This window comes from Rissa tridactyla, chromosome 2 (genome assembly GCF_028500815.1).
Source record: "Rissa tridactyla isolate bRisTri1 chromosome 2, bRisTri1.patW.cur.20221130, whole genome shotgun sequence".
Classification (NCBI taxonomy): Eukaryota; Metazoa; Chordata; class Aves; order Charadriiformes; family Laridae; genus Rissa; species Rissa tridactyla.
In genome coordinates, this window is record NC_071467.1 from 113935708 (window position 1) to 113948743 (window position 13036).

General features: G+C 41.8%; 1 protein-coding gene across 2 annotated transcripts in view; it reads right to left on the minus strand.

Moving 5' to 3' along the window:
* The window catches only part of PDE1C (phosphodiesterase 1C), a 315435-nt gene that overhangs the window by 272053 nt on the left and 30346 nt on the right, over nt 1–13036 (minus strand). For both annotated transcript variants that reach the window (XM_054189660.1, XM_054189653.1), the window contains exon 2: nt 3392–3442. In XM_054189660.1, coding sequence (XP_054045635.1) covers nt 3392–3442 — 51 coding nt within the window. The remainder of the gene's footprint in view (nt 1–3391; nt 3443–13036) is intronic.

Consider the following 13036-nt stretch of genomic DNA (forward strand, 5'->3'; position numbering starts at 1 on the left):
CAGTCAACAAAGAAAAATAAGTTGCCATCCAGCCATATATGCTACACACTAAGATAGGAGAGCAGGACATTAACACTTGCAGAAAAAGCTGCTGTGTGCTACTAAAATCATATTTTGTGTAAAAGAGGCTTTCCGAAGCCACTTTTATAATTTTGAGGTTTCCCCCTGCAACTCCAAGGAATTTGCTAAGCTTCCCAAACAACTATCTTCTCCATATTTCCACAGCTCTACTCTTTCTTTTATTCCACAGGCCCTCCAGCTTTTCAGGCTCAGGACAAGACCACGGTCCAGGAAAAAGACATACGAGTCTTTTTCTGCACTTGCAAGTAGTTTGTTTTTTGCACTACCACCGAAAGCCAACAACGACAGGTTAGCTAACTGTCATTGAAAATCATATAATCACTCAAATCAAACCTTTTTTCTTTTTTTTTTCTTTAAACAAACACAGCGCAAAGAAAATCAAGTACTTGTTTCAGTATTATATAGCTTTTTTCCTCGCTATGTTCTCTGCACATACACCTATACCTTTTCCTCCAGCATGGATACCCATCCTGTGCAGCTTTCCTCTACAATGAGATCTAGACTGCAGACCTAGATCTACTTTGCTCTTACAAAGATCAACTGCGGCAAATCAGCCAACTGACGTGAATTAACCAACTTCACTAGAGCAATGCAATACCCACCTCTCCTAATCAGTGTTCAGCCTGCCCACAGCTATGCTCAGGTGAAGGGCATTTGGCAAACAATTTTTTTATTTAACGAGCCTGCCTGAACAGACACCAGCCAGGAGCTTCCAGCTGCTGAAATGCTGAGAGCTTGATGAACTTAAACTCACACAACCACAACTGTTCAAAGACCAATGGCATAGTGGTACTTGTAGCAAAATGACATAGCAACATACCAGGTACACTAACTTCTGCTAAATAGAGTAGTAACCTCTTAAATTCAAAGTCTCCTAAACTGACTGGAATTTGACATTTAAGAGTACAGAAGATTGGGTAGCCCTAGCATTGGAATGAATAACATTTTATTTTAATTTCAAATCCCTGTGAATAGCGCAAACTCTTGCAAAAATGCTTCTCCCTCATTTTATTGTACCCCGTTGAAGATTATTATAGCTGAGCTAGAGGCAAAAGCAAAATAGATTTAGGTGTTATAATTTAAAAAGCCAAACTCTGCTTACAGAATCTGCGGGTGGGTGTTCAAATACTTTGATATAGCCTGAAAATACTGTTACACTACACGTCTAGCTACCTGGATCACTGATAACCACACAACTACCACTCCTATTGCCTCACTTAACACCAGCAGCCTTTCCCTCTTCATTGATCCTGAACTAAAGGGATAACAGCTACACACTCCAGAGAGCTGTGGACAACAGTCAGGACGAACAAGGCTCATCTGGGTTTCTGTAGGTTATCTCATGTTTGGTTAAGTGCACAGGAAGTTAGATCAGGTAAATAAGGTCAGTCAAAATGGGTATGATTTGTTAAGTGTTCAGTGACAGCCTGACTGTGATCCCACTGAAATCTCTGAAGGTTTCACTGTTGACCTCAAATGGGCAGCTGTTACAGAGCAATGGAAATCCTGTTCTCTGTTGTGAAGTTAATAATTGCCTTTGAATTAATCATTCAAGTGAATGTGAAAGGGACAATCCAGGAAGATAGCCAGTCTCCAGTTTGCGACTCAGACACAAGGATAATGACGATAATCCTCTATGACATCAGTTATTGCTCGAATCCTTGTCTTCAAATGCTGTGGCTTTTTCTGCCATTCAGTCAGGATGCTTTTGAATGTTTGATCTTCACTCCAATGTTTGTTCAATGAAACGTGGTATGGTAGAGTAGGTTATAGCACTCAGCATAAATTTGGGCATCATCCATTTAACTCACATTAGCACAGCACATGCCTCAGATGTTTCCCTCCTTTCCATCACGCAGTTCCCATTCTAATTTTCCTTCCCATTCCCACAGAGTTGTCACCTTATATTGAGCACATAGTAATCATCAATGATACGCTATGAGAAGCTAACTCAACCTGACTCCCAGATCACTGAATTTAACTCCAAACAGTGAAGGTCTGGCTTACACTTGGAATTATCTCCCCTCATCCCCATATTATGCCTCTATAACTACTTTCCAACCAGGCTTATCTAAGTGTTCCTCTCTGCATTGCAAATCAAATTTGCATTCAAATGTCATGACATCATGCTTGACCTACTTGTCAGGCAATATTGCAGCATGAAGTCCTTGTAACCCAAATATCCAGGAATAAATAGTATTTGGGCTGAATCTTCCAATTCTGTACCTAGTATCCAGTAACCATAATAGACAAAAAGTGGCGTGATAAAGAACTTGAAAATGTTTGCATTTATATTTACATTTCTCTCCTCTGTGATTTCCTTTGCCATATGCATTTTCAGGGTTGAACCAGCCAGGAATGATGAATAGAGCCCCTTTTTAAGCCTTTACTGTCTGCAACATGAAGGAAAATAAACCCTAAATCAGTAATAAGGAATGCCCGTACAATTTTCTCTCAGTCCTGTTCAATCTGCTCAGTCACCTTGTACGTCACTACATGCAACAGATTTCATAGCTACAGACGTTCATTCTACACTATGCACCTTAAGCTACCTATGTGAGGTATGGCATGCTCAGAGTGCCATCCTGTGACTGTGTGAAATACTGCACCATAGATGTAAATTCTTTTGCCGTTTTGATCTGCACCACCCACGATGATGGCAAGTGCCCCCTTTTAATGATGAGAAGGGGATTTTTCCCTGCTAAGTGATCACAAATCATCATAAAACTGCATGCATTATGGAAAGGATTTCTTACCTTCCTCCTCATTTCTACATATTTTGTCATGTGTGGTTTTAATAATCAATATGGTCGAAGTCATGGTCAGTTGGTGCTAGATTACCACATGCTTCCCTTTGTTTTGGTCAAATTTGTGACACATTTCAAATCCAAAGCCATACGTTTAGTTCCTAACCTTGCTACGTGAAGCAAAAGGTGATGGAGGAGCTATCAGTAAGGCTAAATTACATTTTTCATACACTATTTCTAAGGCTTGACCCAAATCTTTTTGTAGCCACTGTAGTAAACTTCAGCTGGCTTTACGACACTTATGTTGTTATAACTTTTTATGCTCGAAACAACAGTAAGGCCCAAACCCTTTCCATCCTTTTAAATTTGCATCAGCTCTGTTCAATAAGACTGAATTTCTGTGAGTGACTTTTCCAATTACGTACTACGGTTCCTCAGTTGAGTACTGTAAATGAACTGTAATAACAGGGCAGACATAATATGAGATAAAATAACTTATTATATGTGTTTATTTCTACAGTAGATACAGAAATCAGCCAGTTAAAATAAAAAAGGCTACTTACGGGCAAATCGTGAAAGTGGTCGTGCATTTTTGTCACCCGCCTCGTTCGCAACTGAAAGGAGAAAATACAGAGAAATAAAAAGCACTCAATTTAAATGTTACATTAAGGTTAATTATAATAGCAGTTCTCATGCACGTAAAGGAGAGAAGATTGGTCACAGTAACAGTAGTCAGATATATATGTATAAGTATACACACACAGAAATATAATAATACTTTTTTTAATGCCGCCAAATATATAATAATACTTTTTTTAATGCCACCAAATACATTACTTTGCTTGTTTAGCTTTCAGAGTCAGCAGGGCACACCACAGGCACCTGCGAACATTGTTTTGTCCCACATAATAATTGAATGATATGCTTGAATGCCCAACATTCAAGCACTAACCATTAATAGTACATAGCAATATATGATCACAGTCATTCTTACAAATTCTACTTTACACTGGACTTTTTTCCAAGTCCTAAATAATACATCATTTTTTCACCTTTGCATTAATGAGTACAGTAAAAAAAAAAAGTAAGATTATTCCACCTATATGAGGAAACGCACTAGCAATTTTGAAAGCCCAGAGGATCATTTAACAGCAAATTAAATGAAATCTAAAGATCTGTGCAAAGGAATCCTCAGACATTTGGAACTGCATATAGATATCACCTACGATAAAAACAATCCTGTACAAATCCTTCTTTTTTCTGCCTCAGATTCATACTGGCATAGCTCTCAACATTTTTGTGACCCAGCTGGTTTGCAGTTAGTCAAGAGCACAAATGACTCTTTGAGGTTCTCACAATATTAAAGTACAGCTGAAACGAGAGGAGAGTTATCAAGGTGAGGAATTACCAGCCGTAACTTTATTTTTTTTTTGCTAGAATAATCATAAGGAACAGCACTGATGGGCATACAGGGAGGAGAACATATTCTAAGTGCACACAGAAACCTTGTCAATTCTTTGCTTTCTTTAAAAATGCTGTGTTCTAGAGACAAGACCAACCAAGCTAAGAAATCCCACAAAAGGACGCAAAATATGACCAGAACTGAGACTCATGGGTTCCTAGCAAGATAATGTCAACTAAATTCTAATGGACTTTTTGAAGCCAGAAAAGACTTTTGATGAAATTGAATTCTTCTGACAAGTCTTAAGGCTGTCAGTTTAAGTTTGACTTTATTTAAGACCTATATCCATTGTCACTCCAGCTTTCCCTACTTGCTCTCCAATCTTTACCTGTTGATTAAGGTGGCTCCAGCACTCATTGTAGTTAACAAAGGGACTTCTTCAACAAATCACTGCCTCATTTTGCTCCCATTAGCCAGTAGATGGTGCCCTTAAAACACTGGTGCTTCTCTATCAGCCTGGGGAAGTCGCGAGGCCAGCGGGAGCAGGGGCCCTGAGGTCTCCCAGCTCCTACAAGACAACCTTCCTTGGCTTGAGTCCATCACAAGTACCTGCAGCACAAACCCCAACCAAATAAGCTCTCCTGGGACATTATGTGCAGGGACACTGGAGTGACTGCACACAGTTAGGGAGGTTCAGAGCAGTTCATAGTTTCAGAGTCAAATCTGGCTCTGCTTGAGGTGATGGCATGGTGAAGAAGAGGCAGCAGCATCCTCCACAGGGCAGGGATCAAAAGAGTTGGACTCAGTGACATCAAAAAAACCGTGCCAGAAAACACTGCTGTAGCCAATATGTAATGGTCATGCAGCCAGGCTTTGTCTTTAACTCAGTGATGATGGCTTGCATGGGGTAGACTGAGAGATCGCCTCCCAGACTGGTCCCCTCTGGGGTCCTAGGTATGTCTCCGTATCGCAGTAGAGCCTGGGCAAATTCATAACATGCACTGATATCCTAAGTTGGGGCATCAAGTGAACTATGTAGATCAATGAGGAAAGAGCCTGCTAAAGGCCTTTTAACTGCACTACTGTCTGCTTTAGAGTATTTCCTCCACTCTGGTGGCAGACGGCACTCCCTGGTCACCAGGGGCTTCAGTTGCACACAAGGTCTCACCCTTTGTGCCACCCTCCAGCTGGCTGTTGCAACAAGAGTTTCAGAGCACTCCACCCAGCATCTGTGCTCGGGCAGCTCAGCTCCCAGACTCACAGCATCCAACACAACAGGTGTCGTTAACCCCCTCAAAAATAAGCAGTTTCCAATATCAGGCTGCATAGGCTTGTTTTCGGTTGTCAGTGCTTTCCAGACATCAGACGGTGTCACATACAGAGTAATGGCCTTCCATCTGTCACACAGCCACGCGGAGCAAAGCTGCAGGTAGAACAGCAAAGCAATGAGCAGGCCAGAAAGCACAGGGGATGCTGAACCTGCGTTACTAGCAAGATTCCTGGTACCAGTGAGCAGGTAACTGCTGCCTGGGAATTGCCTGGGACTAATGAGGTGTGTGCGTAGGCGAGATCTCAGGTTTGTTTAGCCCTGCAATCAAAAGGGTTTCAGAGGCAAAGAGCGCTTCTGCATTTGCTCTGTGTGAAAATCTTAGAAGATTTCACTTGATGCCATTTTTCCTGTGGAAATTCTGCATGTACATCCTACAGTTGTCTTACAGGAGTCTTTGGAGACACAAAGAACACACACAGCTATGTATGTGACATATGTAAATGAGAAAAGACTTTTTCTCCAGATGGCCTGAAATTTTCTCCACCCTATCTGTGTTTATGGAAGTTTATTAATAGTAATAAGCTTTTGGGAGAAAGCAGGTATGAATTAACAAAGCTGGAGAAAGAAGCTGAATCTCTGAGAGAGCAAGTCACAACCCACACCAGAGACGATTTATGGTATTTCCAAAGATTTCCTGTACTGCTGTCTTTTCAGATATGCTTATTCTCCAGTCACACTATACCCTTATATGCGGAAGTCTAGGCTGATTTTTGTCTCTGATTAGATAAAACTATCAGCATGCATATATTTACTTCAATGTTCTAAGTGGGTGGGACCTTCTTCGGTTTCCATCCCGTCATTTTTAATTTTTATTTTTTTAATACTAAACCATGCACATCTGAAGTTATTTTCCATTCTAACCTCGATGCAAATAAATCTTGGTGAAGGGTATAGCAGCATGCAGGTAGCTTGTAAGTAACTTCTCTTCCTTCAGAAAGACAGCCATGACAGGCAGGAGACATTGTCCTGCAATCACCCCATCAGAGCACAACATTCACGTGCTGTCTGTGCTCTCTTGTCCAACTAGACAATAAAATACCAGGCCTAGCCAGATTTCTTCCATTTCAAAAATATTATGTTGTATCAAAACCGCCTGGAAATCTCAGGAGCTCCTCCCTGGAATTATAAAAATATCTTCCTAGGCATGATCAATTCTTTAATCAAAGTGGATCACTCATATGCGAGTTCACGGCGTACCCACTTCATGGGGAGGTTTCACTTTTTAATGCCTACCCTGTTAAACTATTTCCTACAGCTTGCCACCTTTTTCTACAGAAGGTATTGATTTCACCAGTACGCCCCCTCAGCCAATTTAGCTTTCAAAGATCCTTTGTCAAACTTCTCGTACAATGCAAAGAAAAATACACCGCTTCCTAGTATTGACTCATCAAGACTGACAGACAGTAGCACAGCATCTGTATTTTGCCATTAAGCAGCTGAGAGGCTGAAAAAAGAAAGTCAGGTATTTTTTACCCACCAGTAAACACGTTCTTTCAAGGAGACTTCTTTTTTTTTTTCATCAGCCAAAGGGCAGATGAGCTTAACTATGTATTTCACACTGCTAGTAAATTTGTCAGTGTTAGGAAGAGAAAAAGTATGTTAGATAAGATGAGAACACAGATATGTAGGTAAATTTACATTGAACATACAATCTGAATTTAAAAAAGGATTTTTCTTTTCTTTCTCTTCCCCTTCAATGCCACGTATTTTGAATAACACTCCTGTAAAAAAAATAAATCTCTGTATTGCCCTAAAATATCATCTCCTGCTAATCTTTTCCCTTAAAACTCCGGAGAATAAAAGAATAAAAGACAGTACTGCAACCACTGAGATAACTGTTTGTTTACTTTTTACAGGCAAATCAAAGTAAGATCATCTCTGGGAACTCCAGGAGTTTTTGTTCTCAAAGACTATAATGCCATGAGACATTTTATAAACTTATCAAACTCGATCTTAAAGGTAGCTTGTTTTTTATGCTTACCTATGTAATATTATGAGACTTTGCCAGAACCTGATTGCAGTGTCAGTTATGACCTGTCATTTAATTTGTGTCAATTTATATCCGTTTCTTCTTGCACCAGCAATCTCCTTAAGCTGAAGTATTTCTTTTTTCCGGCGCTTAATCCTCCCTCTGACTTGGGCATGGAAAGACCGAATTTCCCCCTTCCATCATCATTTTGTGGACTAAACACATCATGATCATCTAGTTTTGCCTTACAGAGCAGGTATCTTCGTATCCCTTCCCCGTCTTTACTGAACCTCTTCAGTGTCAATTCATTTTCTCACAGGTGCTGTATGCAAACATTAAGAAGCCTTATTCTTGGCTGGTCACACATTAGTTGTGTGCTGTGATACCCCCCTCATCCAATTAACAGACCCTCAGATCATAGCAGAAGTTTCTGTTATTAATTCCCCATCTGCATGATCTTTCACTCCGTACTACTTAATTTCAGCCCTTGTTGTTTGCCCCATCCTCTAGGTCACGTGGATCTCACTGTGAGATATTCAGATCTCCCCCTGCACTGGCAAGGCTTTGTGTCGTCAGCAGCAATTATCATCACTTTCCTTTTTTCTCTGTCACAGTCATTAACAAAAATCCTACACAAGATCAATCCCACACAGGGATGTGAAGCACAATAGTACCAAAGGAAAGCTTTCCGGGTGGCTTTCTGACCCATTCAGAAGCTAAGGCTCCTCACAAGAAAAGCTATTCCTAGGGGATTTTTAGTCAAATAAGGAGATCAGAAAAGTCTCAGACCATATGCCTTATAATGAGGCAAATTCTGCTTCTGAGAGTTTTTATCCAGCACTATCTAAAATGCAAGGAACCGTGCAGCCAGTGCACGCGTTCCTGAACAGGAGATTATTCAGGGCCCTCCAGAGTCAGTCACGCAAAGAGTTTGTAACAGAGTGTTGAATCCCAGTACCACGCAGGAAATGCCAGCAACGTCATCTGATTTGAAATACTCGTGCCGTAAAGATCGATAGTGCAGGCAGTATAAACACACCCTATAAAACAAACCGGTAGGGTCACAAAGTTACAAGGATATGCATCAACCTTGTGCTGATCAAAAATACTGGATAACTGGACTGTCTCTCTAGACTTAAGCTTGTAATTAGTTACTACAACTAAGTAACAAATCAATTACATGGATGGAAAAGGCACAAAATGCATCTCTTGGATATACCATGAAGATCACAGAACGCATTCAAAACAAGAGCTATGTTTCAAAATACCTCTGGAAGGCAGTCCGTAATCTTCACTTACAAGTAATAACCAAGAGGCATACGCCACCCAGCATTTCCTGAAATAACTCTTAATGGATTTTTGTTGCTGCTGTTTGCCTGGCAACGACACTGTACACCAAGCATTGTCCTTCTTCGTTAACTGGGAGAGGAACACTGTACACAACTAATGATTCGTTTTCCTTATAAAAGGATCCTTACACTGTAGGTTATTTGCATCTGTGACGGGAAAGCTGCTTCTGCAGTGGAAAACACTTCGTACCCTCAGACAACTGAAGACAGTTGCTGCCGCTCTCTGAAGGGACTCTGACTCCATGCACTGATCTGAGCTTCTGCGTCTCACTGACAGCCACAGAAATGCTTTCAGAAGGGTAAGGTGTACCCAGGGGAATTGTAACAGAGAAATAGGTGCAAAATATCTATATGAAAAGAAGCAGAACCATTCAATACTCTACTGAGCATCAGCCAAATTTTATTTAGAGGCAGAGATGCAAGCATTGAGCTTGCAAACTCTGGCCCTATTGGCACCTAAAGACTGAAGGGCCCTGATGCTGGGCTATGGAGATTAAAGAAAATAGGAGCAAACACCAGCAACTGCCTGGACCAAAACCACCTTCCTTGCACGAAAGCCCACGTTAAACATATTCCTAACCTCAAAACTGAGACGCAATCTTGCGTAATCTGTTCATGCTATTAATGTATGTTCTGTAGACTGAACAACCCCCAAAGCTCTCCAAGTTTACAGAACAAATGGCTCCAGTCACACAAGCTCCAGGCTGTTCTCATTCCCAAACCTCTACCATGCCAGTCTTCAGAGTACAAAAAGCACAGCCCCTTTGCCTCCCTGCACACAGATACATACGGCTCTGGCACACGCAGTCACCAACAGCATGTGATGGACCCGTAATTGCTTGCTAAGAGCCTGAAAATGACTACCAGAAAAGTTGTGAATCAGGAGATGAGGGAAAAGGAACTATATAGATAGATAAAACTTACCTACTGCAAGATGATGAAAGCTGCCTTAACTTTTGTTTTCCTGGAGTATGACTTCTTTTTTTTTTTACCTAGGAATGTCTGGGCTGATTTTCTACATTTAGCTGAGATTTCTTACTTCTAGTACCTCTAACAGATTGCCCCTTGTAGCAAACGCACGCACATCTTTCTCCTGAGGGTAAATATACATCTGGAAAGCTTGGTCTAGGTCATATATTTCCATGCAGTGAATCTAAGACTGATAGATGGAAATCATAAACCATGGGATTTTTAGAACAGGATTCTGCTCGTATGGGCTACCATGACTCCTAGCTCTCTTCCAGAAGAAAATGCATCATATAAACAATAGTATAGTGAGCAGACACATGAAAGTGGTCCACTGTTCTCCCCTCATCCACCCAGTCATTTCATAGAAGCAGGCTATCAGATTGGTCAAGCATGATTTCCCCTTGGTGAATCCATGCTGACCCCTCCCGATAACCTTCTTTTCTTCCACGTGTTTGAAGATGACATCCAGGATGAGCTGTTCCATCACCTTTCCAGGGATGGAGGTGAGGCTGACCAGCTGGTAGTTTCCTGGGTCCTCCTTCTTGCCCTTTTTGAAGACTGGAGTGACATTACCTTTCCTCCAGTCCTCAGGCACCTCTCCTGTTCTTCATGACCTTTCAAAGACGACGGAGAGCGGCTTTGCGATGAGATCTGCCTGTTCACTCAGCACTCATGGGTGCATCCCATCAGGGCCCATGGATTTGTTGGTGTAAAGTTTGCCTAAATGATCTCTAACCCAATTCTCCTCAATCCAGGGAGAGTCCTCCTTACTCCAGGCTCTCTCTCCCACCTCCAGGGTCTGTTCCCCAAAGGCTAAAGCAGGATTTCCGTCCATCAGATGGGCTTTGAACGTGGAACACTGGGAGCTAGACTTGCAGCGAAGAACCTCGAGCAGCCTCATCCAGCTTCCACTCTTCCTCCCTAAGCTCCCACTAAGTAATTCCACTGTCTCCTCAAGGACTTCCTCTCAGATGCCTTCGTGCTGCCCCCAGGCCAGCTATGGCAGCGGGACATAGGAGGATGCCCCCTTTTATCCTGCCCCAGGACATTGTGACTGCTGCATTGCTGGGCGGTGATTGTGCCCCACCTGCTGCCCCTGCACCCAGCATCCTTTGGAGAAGGCCTTTGGGCTGCTGGCCCTGAGGCCGTCCCTGTGCCCAGGAGGCCCAGGGGGCAATCTTTGCCCTTGGTGGCCATGCACTGGGCACAGCTGCTGGGCATCTCTGAGGCCTCCTTTGCCATTTTGCTCTCAAGGACAAATCTCACGCTGTCACTCCTCTCAGTCCACAGCAGAAACCAACGAGCCCAGAGACCACCTCTATTAGCCATTCCCTCCCTGCACCAGAGTTAACACTAACATCCATGAGGTCCCACGGTGAGGAGGACCAGGGACTTTATCTGTTTGGGCACACACCCTTTTCCTGGGGTTTAAGGGGGGTGATTTTGGCAGCTGCAACCTGGCGAAAAGCCAAAGTGTAACCACAGCCACAGATTAGCATGGACAGTGCCAACAAACTGCCGTGGAAATAACACAGGTTTTGAAAAACAAGTGAGCAGAGGTTACACTGCTGTGGTGGAAAGGCTGGTCATTTTCAGACCTAGAACATCTGGATCCATGCCCATAGCACATCCCGGCAAGCAACTCTTCCAAACTGGGAAAATAACTCATTGCTACTATCACCGTCACATCCCCTTGTCCCACTGAAGCCAAGCTGCGCAGCTCCTCTGCTAAACACACCCATTGGCCATGTTTATATGGGAAAAAAACATGCTCCAGCCACAGGGTAAAACTTTCAGAGCTCATTTGTGACTTTAACCTTTCTGACAGTTATTTGCCTACCTCACTTTGTGGGAAGATCTTATCTAAAACCCTGGCATGTCTCTTTTTCCTTTAGGATTTAGTATTTTGAGTACTGAAAGAGTAAGGGAGATACTACTCTTGTCATTTTGTACGTTGGTGCCAGCTCTCTTTTGTCAGAGCTTCAGCTGGCAGGGAGGATGGGGGCTATAGAACTATACCATGAGATGGAGCTTTGTCTGCCTCATGGATGCCATGAAATCCAAAATACGACATGGACGGGGAAACCTACGTTCCTTGAACAATGCTTTTCTGCAATTTAAATTCAAAATACCTGACCATGAACTTCACTGTTTCATACATTTGATGACATCAAAGTGTGAAGGGTGGAGTCTGAGAGATGTGTTAAGGGGACTTTCACCCCTCAGTAGCCTGCTGGAGTCCAGCTCCATGCAGTCACATGAAGCAGATCCAGCCCTCCACTGGCCAGCTGAACTATGCTATTCTAATTAAGAATGTGAACAGAGAAAAAGAAGTAGTTTTTCCAATTTTGTTGGAATTTGACAGAATGTAAATTAAAGATGCCTTGTTGAAAGTCGCACAGCAGTTTAGCAATTGGATTTCAAAAGGGTATTTTGGCAGTTGAAGAAATTACACTGCCAATAGGGCTGTTTAGAAAAAAAGGAGGGTTTTTGAGGAAGATGTGTGAAGGGTTGTACAAAAATATTTTTAAAGAATCTATGGATGTTTCTCATGGAAAGTATTGATTTTTGTTTGAAAGCTAAGGTTGTTTCAGCTTGGGCACCTTTTGATTTTACAATGAAAACTTAATATTTCTCAGAGGAAACAGACTTAACAACAAATCAACAATTTAAGTTGAAAACTCAGCTGCCTATTTAAAAATATCTTGAAGAAAAATGTACAATCAGGCCATAACCCTGCAATGGGATTAGTCCCTAAATTAATCCCAGACAACCACCAGTTCACAAGGAAGCTATCTACTTGGTTGTTTGATTTACAAAATTTCACCTGGCATGTAAGGCTCAGACTGAATCCCATCCTACCATCACCTTTAAGACACCTGTTTTACCCATCCTTTTATGCTTCACAAAATGAGCTCGCATAAGTGTTACCAGCTCCAAGTCAGCACGAATTCTTTTGATAAAAATAACCCACTGTGATGTCTGAATAATCATAGTTCAATTATACCACCACTTACATACAGTTCTGTAACAATATTTGTCTAGTGGTTCTGATACAATAGAGATTCTTTATGTAATAGTTTTAATATTAACAGTCTTCAACAAGTAAGAAACACATAAATTGATATACTTTTCCAGGGGAAAATATTTTAAAGACTCTACATTAGTATAAATAAAAAAGCAAAAACC